Here is a 13,241-nt window from a genome sequence, read left to right on the forward strand (position 1 = left end):
GTGGCCAGCATGACTAAGCCGCTTCTGGCGAACCAGAGCAGAGCACGGAAACACCGTTTACCTTCCCACCGGAGCGGTACCTATTTATCTACTTGCACTTTGACGTGCTTTCGAACTGCTAGGTTGGCAGGAGCAGGGACCGAGAAATGGGAGCTCACCCCGTCACGGGGATTCGAACCGCCGACCTTCTGATCGGCAAGTCCTAGGCTCTATGGTTTAACCCACAGCGCCACCCACGTCCCTAAAATAAAATTAGGGATCTGCAAAAATAGGATAGTAGTCTATGATGCAGCAGAGTTTAAGGCTCTACGAAGTAGTGCCAGCAGGAATTAAGAACTGGCAACACAACTGAAGGTAGTTACACACACACAACCCAGCCCAGTTGGAATACTAACTTTCAGCCCTTGGACTAATCTGAAGTGCTGAGCAACACATCACAAGAAGCAGCTAATCATTATTAATTCCTTTAGAATTCACTGCAATAACATCAATCATGGCAAACTCATTCGGTATTAATATGGATGTAATGTGAAAATGAATAATGCACACAGGAGTTTTTATATTCCTATTTTACAAAAATAGTTATGAACAATGTATTTCTCTTTCCATTGTCAAATCAGAACCACCAAGAGGTTTTCTATCAATTACCTTCATCATCATTCCAGCTGAAATCCTGTCAGAGCAAACATATTTCAAAGGATTATATCCAAGTCCATTACAACATTCCTCGCTCTTTGGAATAAGTTCAGCCTCACAGCATTTTAATGGCACTTGGTCATTCTCTTTAATGTGGGCTTTAGACTCACCACTGGAAGCTGAGCAGCATATGGTACTTGACATATTCACATATTCATGTCCACAACAGAACATTCCTGCAACAATAAAACATTATATATGAATGCGAAAAGGGGAGAAAGTGGGGGAAAGTACAGAGAATTCTATAAAATACAACATAAAAATGTCTGAATGAGGCAGCTACTGATACAAGGGAAAAGGTAACTAAAGTGGTACTTAATTTTGAATTTAAGATGACTAAACTGGTAAAGCCTTTGTTCAGAAGCTAATTCCAGTGATAAGGAAAGACATGGGCCTCTGCTTGCAGATACACTACAGAAAGAAGCTGTAAACATCTGCAGTGCACAACTACGTATGCCACATGGTGTGAACGTTTGACATTTCAAAACAAAATGTAGTGACGACTGGCCCCTAAACCAGTTTCTTCACTCCTGTCGAAAAAACAAGAAAATAGGAAATGAGGGAATTGTGACAAATTGCTGTGAACCTGCTTCCACGTTAATAAACAATCTGATGGTGAGAAAGAAAGAGAAATAAGAGAGGAGAGAAGATGGGTGGGATTTGGCAATGAGTAGAAGTTTAAACTGGAGAGAAGCTGGTGATAGGAGGACAGCAAAGATTTAGAGGTCAAGAGCATCTGATGGGGAAGGGGTCCTAGGTCAACTGCAGAGCACATGCAGAAGATCTCAGGTTCAAAAGAATCAGGTAGCAGGTGATAGGAAGCAGCTCTGTCTGAGACTGGAGAATCGCTGCCCATTGGAGCATGTAGATAATACTGGACTAGATGGCAAAATAATTTTAATCGGAATATGCAGCTTCCAGTTCCCAAAGCCTTGCTAGAAAAAGAATGGTACTTGTGGGATACCCCCCACCCCATCTGTCTGTCCCTCTCCAAAGTAGACAGGAGTCAGGGGTCTGAATGAAGTTTGTGCCAGGGTGCTGTCTGTGTCTCTACTACAGCAGAGACTTCTTGGAGTCATACCATCTGGCTTCCCTGGGGCAGCTGTGTAATCATGTTCCATAAGATGAAACAGGATACTATCAAGAAATAAATCCTGGGATGTTAGTGCATGTTTAGTAACCTCTGAACAGTAAACTGGATGAGCATACATTTCATAGAGAGGCTTCTCTTAAGATAATTATACTGCAAGGACCACCCTAGCTGGGGCTATAGCACAGGGTATAATTAGCTCAATGCAAACAACTGAATAATTTTTGCTCATAGGGTTAGCTACATTCAAATAACTGGGGGTCTGTAGGATAGTAAATGGTTTCATGTCAGGGTCAAATTTTTAAAGTAGAACTGTTCAATCTTACAAACATGCAGTGCCAGGCAGAGATGATTTATTTATGAGAAGACCAAATCCATCCTCCTCTTCTGCCCGTCAGTTGGATTCTATTATGAAAGTTTAATATTAAACATGAAGCACTCGGTATTGCGCTGACAATGGTGACAGCAGGGTGTTGTGTAAGTGAATTGTTCCAGACTTATCCTCCCTTTTCAGCCTCTGCCTTACGATACAGTTCTGTGGATCCAACGGCTTTGTGTAGTAGGATAATATCACACCCACCGATGGGTTATCAAGACCAACAAAGCAGCAGAGTCCGAACAATATTCTTGGATGCAGCATCCATCCCCCTACCCTAGCACATGCCACAGGACGCAGCAGTGTCTGTTTGCAGCAATCATTGAGTCTCATATGTTCACAGGCTAGGCCTAACCATGTGATAATGAGCTGAAGTTTAACATTACCTTCCTGTCCCCCAGCCAAGACTGCGGTTGCATCACATATTGTTTTGGATAGTGTTGTGTGTGTGTGTGGTTTTTTTTTTTTTAAGCAAAGGCAAATGTTTTAGCTCAGAGCCATTATTGGCAAGCAAAGTAAAATGTTGATGATTAACCACTTTTATTCTAGGGGAGAAAAAGAAAGACGCATTCTTTCACCAAGAGTCTCATCTTTGTTTCACTGAATTAAATTTTTCAGCCAAGATTTCACTCACATAACAAGAAGTGACTCCCTTTCTAGTTTCTTTGGTAAACCATTACTTCTTTAATTATTATCAACCTTGTTCCAGCGTGATAAATTGCTAATTACTTAATACCCTAATCAGCGTTCATTCTTTGCACAGATAAACTGTGACAGCGCCATTAATTTAAATAGTAATTTCACTTAATGGCCAGAACGGCACACCAGATTTTTATGCAGCATTTTCTGAAGACTGCATCCATCACTGCAATATTCTGACATAAAGATGTCTGACGTGCACTAACTCACTTAGGGAGAGCAGATGTTGCCGAGCAGAGTTTGGTAGTAATTCCCATAGTGCATCACTTCAGCATGAATGAGCTGCAAATTCAGAAATAGACATTCCTCTGAAACCTCACTGTATAGCCTTTGACCTCAGCCTAATTTATCACATGTAGCACTTGACTCTTGAACCTTGACACTGAGAATGTACAGTTTAAAACATGCCTACAGTGGGGCAGTGGGTGGGAAGGGAAGGGAAAATAGGCCCATATATTATTGATGGATTGATTTACCTTTCAAATACATCACCTCAATCAACTGCTTAAAGAGGGAGAATTGCCTTCCAACAAATTGTGCATACACAGACACACACACAAACAAATAAATAAATATGCATTTGCCAAAAATTAGAAAATAGAAGTATTTTCTGGAGGCATATGCAATGCTAAAATAAGCAGAAGGGAAAGAAACACACAAACCTCATTAAGACACTCGTTGACCTGCCAAGAATTATTTAATATCCCTCTAAAAATTCTCAGAAAGGTCCATGTACTGTACCCAGCAAAACAGCAAAATGATTGAACTTTGAAGAAGAAAATAAAAATTAAGGTGGCACACTGACATTGAATGTTGTAGGCTTTCCTTGCAAGTAAACTTGAACAAGGTTGTGCTGCATGAGGTCAACAGCACTCTCTTTCACATTTACTCAGAAGTAAGTCTCACTGTGTTCAATATGGCTTACTTACACGAAAGTGTGTTTAGGGTTGTAGGCTTAGTGTTTCATAACCAAATCAGAGAATCAGTGTTCATTGCGAATGACTGCTTGAACTATTTCCTTCAACTAGGATATTATGGCTGGTCACTTTAACTGAATGTTTTATTTTGACATTATAAAGGGTGTTACTTAGGAAAGGAAAGAGTAAAAAAATAATAATGACATTGCTTCTTGTTGTTATGGCTTCCAGTAAACATGAGAACATTTTGGATGGACTCTAAACAAACACAACCATGCATGGATGTTAATTCCTTGAGGGAATTCTGAACAATATGCAGTAACATAACCACCAAAAGAAACCAGTAGATGTCTCTGTCTGTGGTAGAAGCCTCTGTGCTAGAAAAAGAGGAAATCAGTGTTTGAAACTCCCATTGTTCTAGGTGCATTTTGTGACAGGGAATTTCTTTAGCGCAAGCAGTTTCTGAGTTCTGGGTGCAGTACTGAGCCTAAGATTTCCTTCTACAGAGTGGAAGGAAAGGAGGACCACTTCCAGCTACTCTCTGAAGATTCTTAAGAATATTGGGGGGGGGGAGGTGAGGTGAGGTGAGGGACCATGTGAAAAATGAACATAATATTGTAGCTGCAGTTCATTCATTTTCAGCTTTGTATTCTAGTTATAAAAAAATTGTGCCTAGACGTTCTGTTGTTGTACCCATAAACCTAGGTTTAAGGTGCCATTTAGCTCCTAGCTTTCATATCTGTTTCTAACACTGGAGGAAATAAAACAAAGGCACAAAATCGGAAAACATACATTTCCAATTATACATGGAAACAAAGCTTTTCTTTGTGTCCTTTCTTCTCCTCAAAGAAGCAGAATAGCTCACAATGAATTATACTGGCCCAACCTGCTTTCCAAACCCAGGTCTTCGGTTAGACTTTGCATACTCAGAGGGTCATATTAAATACACAGTTAATACTATGTGTGAGAAGAGTCATTTGTTTTATGATAATCTGATGCTGTTTTTATTACATTTGTTCAATCACATACATTTTTAATATGAACCACCTTCCTTGTCCTAAAAAGCTGAGTAAAAATATGTCAAAAATAAATAAATTTGAGACAGAAGATGTTTGTACTCAATAGATATACATATTAAAAACTGAGTTTTTTTTCATTTGCATTGAATTTTGATTTGTTTCTGGAAACAATTCAGGGTGCTAATTATTATTACTTATAAAGCCCTAAGTAGCTTAGGATGAGGTTATCTAAAGGATTGCTTCTTTCTGAATAAACCATCCTGTGCGCTTCAATTACCAGTAACTTTTCCATGTTCTGCCACCTTCAGAGGTATGGTTTCCAGAGCCACAAGGATGGGTCTTCTTAGCACCCAGATTATTGAACTCCCTCCTGAAAGAGGTTTGGCTGACCCTCTCCCCTTCTGAGTTTTAGATTGGTAGCAAAGACTTTTGGTCACACATGCTGTGGCACTGCATTTTTTAAACCAGTTGTTTTATGTCCCTCTCTTGGTACTGCTTTGATTGCTGAAGTTGATCGCTGTTTTTATTTTTTTACTGTTTCAAATGTAATTGTTGTGTGTTTTTCCTTTAGAAAGGCATGCTGGGGTAGAAATCTTGGGGGCCAAAAGGCAGAGTTGACATTTTCTAAAATAGATAAGCATGCAACTTAGCGAATCTCTGATTAAACCTGATTAAAAGGTTTATTGCTTTTAGTCTACCTGTACATGCTGAAAAGCACTACTGTGCCTTTAAAAAACAAATTCATGTTGAAAAGTGAATGCACAATATGCAAAGCCTGAAAAGGCTAAAAAAGGAAAACATTTTTAAACCTTTTCCATCTACAAATGCATGAATTTGAGAAAAGCAGTTTAAGAACACATATATCTATCTATATACACAATGAAATGAAGAACACGACTTTCATCCCAAGGTACCTGTATTACACTCCTACACAACTCATCTGCCCAGAGAGAGTAGTAAAAACATAAATGCTACCCCAGCAGTTCTCTTCCGACAGCATCTGTTAATTCACTCCATTTATAAAATACATATTGACAAAGACAACTGAACTGGGACCAGGGAGATTTGATTTGGTGTGAGAAAGTCAATTCAATGTGATTTTGTTAAAGGGCTCCTGCAGGCAAATAAAAAGAGTTTAAGTAATAAAGTACATAAAGAGATGCTTTACGAGCCAGCCCTTTCTTGTGGCAGCCACACAATGTGCTGCTATAGAAAGGGACTTGGTTCAGGAGAAACATGAGGATAATGTGTTATTCCTGCATCGCTTGGAACTGAGGTTTCAAATGCTGGTGGGGTGGACACCAGTCAGTTTATCACAACAATGTTGATCAGTCATTAATTTATCAGGGAAGGGAATGTAGGGGAGACAACTACTTTTATTTAATTGTCACTTATTTGTCACTTATTTGTCACACAGCTGCCAGCTTCTTTTATCCTCGTGGCAGCCCTGTAAAGTAGGGTAGATATCCAGTTCCACGGGAGCTTAAAGCTCACAGGGAAAGCTGGTAGCATTCCATCAAGCAGTGAACACACAGAAACAGAACCTTGGACAGCTACAAGATTGTCTGTGCAGGTAGTTAGAGCCAAGTCTTATGTAAGGTAACCAGATCTTCTTTTTTAAATAGATTTTACTGAAGTTTGAAAAAGAATACAAAGGTTAATATCAAATATCCAATACCTTTTAAAATCAAAGATTAAAAATTAATCCAAATAAATACACAAACCAAAAAGAAAAAAGAACTTCCAATTCTTTGTCCGTCAGCTATACATAGAAAATAGTTCAAAGCATACACTCCAAGATAACACGCAACAATTCAGCTTTCTATAAACAAACATTTTCTTCAAACCTTCAAACCATATCGTAAGTTACTTTTCCTTTTTCGTGCAAAAAGTCTATAATGTTTTTAGTAAATATCCACAATGATTTTTCTCTGATTAAACACACCTCAGCTAAGTCCAATAATTTTGACAACCGTTCCTCCATGGTAGGTAATGATGAATTTTCCCATCTTTATGCATATAAAAGTCTGGCTTCTGTGATCATGTATTGAGGGTAACCAATCTAAAGTGTGGTGGGCTCCAATTCTCTGGAGAAGTTGGCTGGCTGGTTAATGGGCTCTCGCCTTATTCCAGTGTTTCCCAAACGTTTTTGGGCAACGGCACACCTGTTTACTGAAAAAAAATCTCGCGGCACACCACCATTAAAGCCCCGCCCCGTGACGTCAGCGCGCAGCGTCACGCCGGGAGGGACGCACAAAAGTGAAAGTTTTTTCCCTCGGCAGCTCCTCTCAGCTGCGCTCAATCCGCCTCGGAGCGCAGGAGCGATGCCTCTCTCTGGCTCTCCCTCCGCGCAGGCTGAGGGAGGGAGGGAGGGGCGCGTGTGACCCGTCTCTGCTGGGAGACCAAACCCAGCGAGGCAGAGTCGCGCGGAGGCGCCCAGGCAGCGCTGCCGGCTGCGAGGAGGAGCGCCAGGCAGCAGCAGGAGGCGCGACCTCTCCTCGCCGCCGCCGCCCCGCCTCTCGCCGCCCGACTCGCCCGCCTCCCTCCAGGTATCTCGCGGCACACCAGCCGATGTCTCACGGCACACTCGTGTGCCGCGGAACACCGGTTGGGAAACACTGCCTTATTCTTTAACCATTTATTTATTTATTAAATTTATATCCTGCCCTTTCTCCCAAAGGAGCCCAGAACAGCAAACACATTAATGTTAAAACATCTAAAAACAACTCCAGTAAAGATGCAGACTGGGAAAGATATGGCTATAAATGGCTGCTATCCATGATGGATAAGTTCTACCTCTATGGTTAAAGGCAACAGTATGCTTCCGCATACCACTTGCTGGAAATTACAGGTGTGGTGAATGTTGTTGCTCGTCACAGATCCCACACTGGTTGGCCCTGTGAAAACAAGGCTATTATGCTATTATGTATATATCAAGCGTTTGCTTCAAGTAGGACATAACTGCACAATTTTAATTCAGAATTTGAGTGCAGATAATAAATAATAAATTATTATTATTATTATTATTATTATTATTATTATTATTATTATTATTATTAATAATAATACCCTGCCCATCTGGCTGGGCTTCCCCAGCCACTTTGGGTGGCTTCCAAAAAAATATTAAAATACTGTAATACATCAAACATTAAAAGCTTCCCTAAACAGGGCTGGCTTCAGATGTCTTCAAAAAGTCTGGTAGTAGTTGTTCCCTTTGACATCTGGTGGGAGGGTGTTCCACAGGGAGGGCGCCACTACCAAGAAGGCCCTCTGTCTGGTTCCCTGTAACCTCACTTCTCGCAGTGAGGGAACTGCCAGAAGGCCCTCGGTGCTGGACCTCAGTGTCCGGGTAGAATCGTGGGGGTGGAGACGCTCCTTCAGATATACTGGGACTGAGGCCATTTAGGGCTTTAAGGGGCAGCACCAACATTTTGAATTGTGCTCGGAAACGTACTGGATTATCACACTAAATGCATATAGGGGAGCAGTGGGTCCACACCCAGACTGTATTATTCAGCCATGAAACTCACTGGGTGATTTTGGGCCAGTCTCTTTATCTTTTACTAACCTAACCTACCACATTTACAGGTCGGGAAAGAAAAATGTTACTAAGAGATACAATAATAAACACACAGAGAGAGGCTTAGTGATAAAGCAGGTTCAAATCCCAGCATCCCTAATAATCTCCATCAGTGGGAATAAATGGAAGGTAGAAGTGTAGCAAGTGGGTGAAATCTTGTCCCTCTCAATTTGCTTTCAGTGAAGCACCTTTACAAGACCAGAAATACATAAGTAGAAAAGTGAAGAAATGTGCTGCCCCAGTTGGAGTACATAGCATTGACCTATGTCAAGTAACCCCAACCTGGTACCTTTCAGATGTTTCGGACTACAACTCCCACCATCCCTGAAAACTGACTATTTTGGCTGGCGCCTGAAACATCTTGAGGGCACCAAGTTGGGGAAGGTTGCGCTAAAATGAGCAATTGTCTGACTCAGTGAAAGGCAGCTGAGACAGATTTCCTACAAGTGTGGTGCCTATGGAGTCCTTTACACTCAGGCAGGCCTCAAGCTAGCAACAGAAAGCAGTAACTTAAAAGCACACTTCTGTCTTGTTTTTAATGTTGCCCATTATTCTCGCCAACCTCTTTTGAACAATTGAGTTCCACAGGGGCAGAGCACAAAGTGTCTTCTAAAAGCAGTTCAGTATCCAGGTCTCTTTTCTTCTATAGATGGAATAATCATTTTGGGAAGACGAACCTTTCTTAAGTTTTTAATAGCAAAAAAAAGAGAGAACAGAGTATATTTCTGCAACAATTTAAGAGAGTACCTGTAGTAGGTAGATGGATTTCCCCCTTTCCTTCATCACCACAACAGATCAGGTCTTTGCTGACTATTTGTCCCCCACAACATTGCTGACTGAAGCCATCATGGAGAGATCCACCACAACATATCTGGTTCCCTGATGTGGAATAAGGAATTCCCCGGCAGCAGGAATCCCCAATCCCAACAGAGGCCCAGTTTTGTTCTTCATCTGGGCAGCATACTTCTCCTGTAGATTTAAACACAGTATGGAAATCTACATAATCCATTCCATTATTTGTTGATGTTGGCAGTAGCAGTAGTAGATATGCGTTAATATTATTTACGCATCAGCATCAATGTACATAGAATGGTATGGTTTAGCATAAGCAAAGGGATTCTTAAGCTTTCAATCTAACATTTGACAGGGTAGCAGATAACAAAGGAGAGGAAGGACAAAAAAGGCAAAGAATGGATGGATGCAAATACAGTTATGTGCACATTAGACTATTTCAGTGAAGGGTGAAAATGTCCTTGCATGTTAAGCTTTTAGCTAAAAGTGTAATACATTAGAAGGAAACACCTATAATATCATTCCTGTCCAACAGGTTTACAGTATCACAAGTAGGTTAACTGTGAAGGAAAAGGACAGGGCTGGTGGACAAGTTAACAAAGATGAGAGAAAAAAGGGCTAGGAAAAAAGGAAAAGGGATTGGTGTGGCTGAGAGAGGAAGGCTTTTCTGTCAAAAGAGATGGCCCGTGCCCGTATATATAACTTAACAATTGCTACCATGCGCTACATTTTGCCTGAGAGCATTTTTGCAGTATCTCCCATGTTGAAGAACTTCAGATACTATAGCTAGGAGAGGCCCGGGATTTCTGGGATTTTGTAAACTTTTTTAAAAAGTAAAATTCTTTTTATTTGATATTACTATGGTTTTCAAATGGTGTTATTTCTGCCATGAATTATTAAAGCCCCTCAAAGCAGGTTTCCAAGTTGTACTAGATTGGGCATGTACAAGCTAGTGATACTACTAGCGTTGAAATGAATCATTGCTATAATACTGCACTGGGCACCTAATTATAACTGCTCTGTTTCTCCATTTCTGAAAAGTCTTTGTTGTCGTTTAGTCCTGTCTGACTCTTTGTGACCCCATGGACCAGAGCACGCCAGGTACTCCTGTTTTTGAAAATTATTTAGGTAGTCGTTTTCAGAAAAATACAATTGTACACACATCCAGAGTCATGCATGCTGTGGTCCACATGTGAACCAGCTATCTTTCACTTAAGTTTCCTCTTCAGAAGTACTCTCCATCAACTATATTTGAATCTTCTTCAACTTTAATATGCCACTTGGAGTTCTATTAGGGGAGTTTTGAAAAGGGAACTGTCCAAAACCACTAGTGTGTGCATGCAATATGAGGCATAAGTCACCTTGCTGGAAGCTAGCTACGATGTTCTCAGATGACATTCAGAAAAGAACATTGTTCACTTTCTCCACAAAACCCCAGGGAGAGAGAGAAGTGTGATGAGCGCTAGCATTATTTACTTTATTATAGTTTGGAAATTCACCCCTTCCCATCTTTGCTTTGGGATTCATATCCTTATCTTCTTTCCTCAAAGATAACACTACCACTCCTTTCCTGAGTTCTAAGCTTCATGCTTGTAGCAAAGGACTTAAGTTCATCTCTCACATTATTAAAAGTGGCCAAACAACATCTGGAAGGCATGCATGCCAAGAGTGCCCTGTATAAATATCTTTATCAAATAAAGTCAATAATAAACCAAAAAAGACATGAGCAAACCTTTGGAGTGTAAGAGATATAATCAGTTTAGATACTTAACCACATTTCTCTGCTCTCCTCAGAATCTAATTTCATGACTGAACAGAGTAAGGCCTTCAACGGGGTATGTAAGTTACATCAATTGGAAAGAATACAGATTTTTTCATATATTTTTATTTTATAAAAGGACCATTAGACATAAGACACAAAGGATCAGTAACCTTCTCATTAACCTCTCAAAATGGGATCCATTCCAAGCCAAGCTTGAAAATGTTTTCTCTCTGAAACTACCATGCAGTCTTACCAGTTAATTGTTATCCTTATCAAAAAATGACCCACATTAACATTTCGCTTGGGGTTATTAGCATAATTATAAAAAGAGAGAGAGGAGGAAAGTGACCAATATTGTTCTTGTTGCTGCACTTAAGAAACAAGGGGGAAGAAGAAAGCAAAAACCACATCTTAAAAAAAACACTGCTGGCAAACAGTTTAAAAATATTCACCACTTGAAACTAAACAATTGCCAATTGAATTTGAGCTTCTTTTAGAGACAAGATGGTTTGCATCACTGTACTTTTCTGTCCTTATGTAAACAGCATTAAGCTAGTTAACAGAGACCACCGGATGGGTCTAGAGGTCACAGACAATGATCTTCTTATTTTAGTACATTGAGATTAATGAGACCACCAAAAGACTCTCCTTTATTGGGACAGCATTTTTCCCCCTTTTGGATGACATCATGGGAGGCATTCTAATATTGTGATATATGAATGACTTCTGAAGGCCCTGGAATTTAGGATGTGCTGCATAGCTTGGCTGAAATTCAAAGTACTTCTGAGCACAGGGAGTGTTTGCCAACCCATGGGTAATGCAGTCAATTTAGCTGCTGACCTCACAGTTGTCTGCAAAGAGTTTTGTGCATTAAACATCCGGTAGAAATCTTTCTTTGGGCTACCATACTCGCCCTATTTTAAAATGTGTCAAAAACCTAATTGCAAATAATATTAAGAGGGTTGCTCAAAGGGGAAAAAAAGATGTTTCTTTCTTGGCAAGCTTAAATTTGGGGGGGGGAATGTATCATGGAACAGATTTCATACTATACAGCACCCCATTTTCCAGAGTACTTAGTGATTCTGACAATATACAATAAGGAATGTAATACTGGGTCTTGATTCCACCCCCACCCCCTTAAATATATACAGCTTTTAATTAGGAATTGGGTATATGTCTACATGGGCAGATAAGATGGAGCTAACCCATTTTCTGCAGTGTCAAATTGCACTGTGTGGAGAAAAGTCACACTTGGAAGCCATTCTATTTTGTGGTAAGCCGTGCAGTGAGCTTGTTATGGGATGGTATATACACGCAATAAAAAGATAACTAGTTTAGTATGTCGTGGTGAGCCAAAATGTGCTGCAACTAACTTTCAACTCACCTGCTCCCCAGTAGAATTAGATGGAGTGAGGGTGACTGGCCCAAGTTCTCCGAGTGAACATCATGGCTCAGTGGAGATTTGAACCCATAGTTCCTCAACCAACACCAAGCTGTCAATTCTCATCCTGTTCACATATTCAGCCATTGTAAAGCTATTTAGATAACGAATGCCTAACACATAAGTGTGTAGATACTTTACGTATTCATCCATTCAACAGTGTCATTATGAGCATAGAATGCTTTTCCAATATTGGGCAAAAATCACAGCACTATTCCATTTCTTATCCTGTGAAATATTATTCTTCTAAAATTTACGCACAAATACAAATTCATTCTTCTGAAAGACAACTGTGCAGATGTGTTTTGTCAAATTCTTGCATTATTTCCCCCCTTACCTGCTAGTACTCTTGTGTAATAGCCACCACAACACTGATGCTCCGGTTGCACAGCATGCACCTGGCCGCCACAGCAAACACCTGATGTATTATGCATAACTGGGATGTATTTGTCTTCACAGCACCGGAAACCTGGTGTATTGTTGTGCAGAATCCCATTGCAACACACCTTAAAGTATTTAAAAACAACAAGGACAGAGACACAATGTGTTAAAAATATATTTCCTGCAGAAAACAATCAGAAGGGGAAAGTATGTATAAATCTAAAGAAGATATAATGGCTGAAAGTCATGCCGTGCCCTCTTGTTGTTGATCTTTGTCTGTCTTGAGATACAATGGAATGGACATCCAAGGGTGAAGTCAAACACTGTGTTGACAACAGCGAAGTGACCTTCCTGGGGCACAAGCCTGGGCAGTATGTATGGAGGTCCTGGACTGTCCAGACAACCCCATCCCCCTCGACCTTCTTGATGTGGTCCAAAGGAAAGCAGAGCAATACGTTTGGCACCAGCTTGGCTGCAGGAGTTACTGG

At 40.5% G+C, this 13,241-nt stretch overlaps 1 protein-coding gene across 7 annotated transcripts in view; it reads right to left on the reverse strand.

Annotated features, from left to right (window-relative positions):
• USH2A (usherin) overlaps window positions 1-13,241 on the reverse strand; it is a 432,976-nt gene that overhangs the window by 100,155 nt on the left and 319,580 nt on the right. For all 7 annotated transcript variants that reach the window (XR_014218160.1, XM_082217159.1, XM_082217162.1 and 4 more), the window contains 3 exons: window positions 12,710-12,878; window positions 9,125-9,346; window positions 649-872 (listed from right to left, as the gene is read on the reverse strand). Coding sequence is in view for 6 of the 7 variants with exons in the window: in XM_082217159.1 (XP_082073285.1) it covers window positions 649-872; window positions 9,125-9,346; window positions 12,710-12,878 (615 nt within the window). In the remaining variant the exon portion in view is untranslated. The remainder of the gene's footprint in view (window positions 1-648; window positions 873-9,124; window positions 9,347-12,709; window positions 12,879-13,241) is intronic.

Source organism: Podarcis vaucheri (genome assembly GCF_965113315.1).
Source record: "Podarcis vaucheri genome assembly, chromosome: 3".
Classification (NCBI taxonomy): domain Eukaryota; kingdom Metazoa; phylum Chordata; class Lepidosauria; order Squamata; family Lacertidae; genus Podarcis; species Podarcis vaucheri.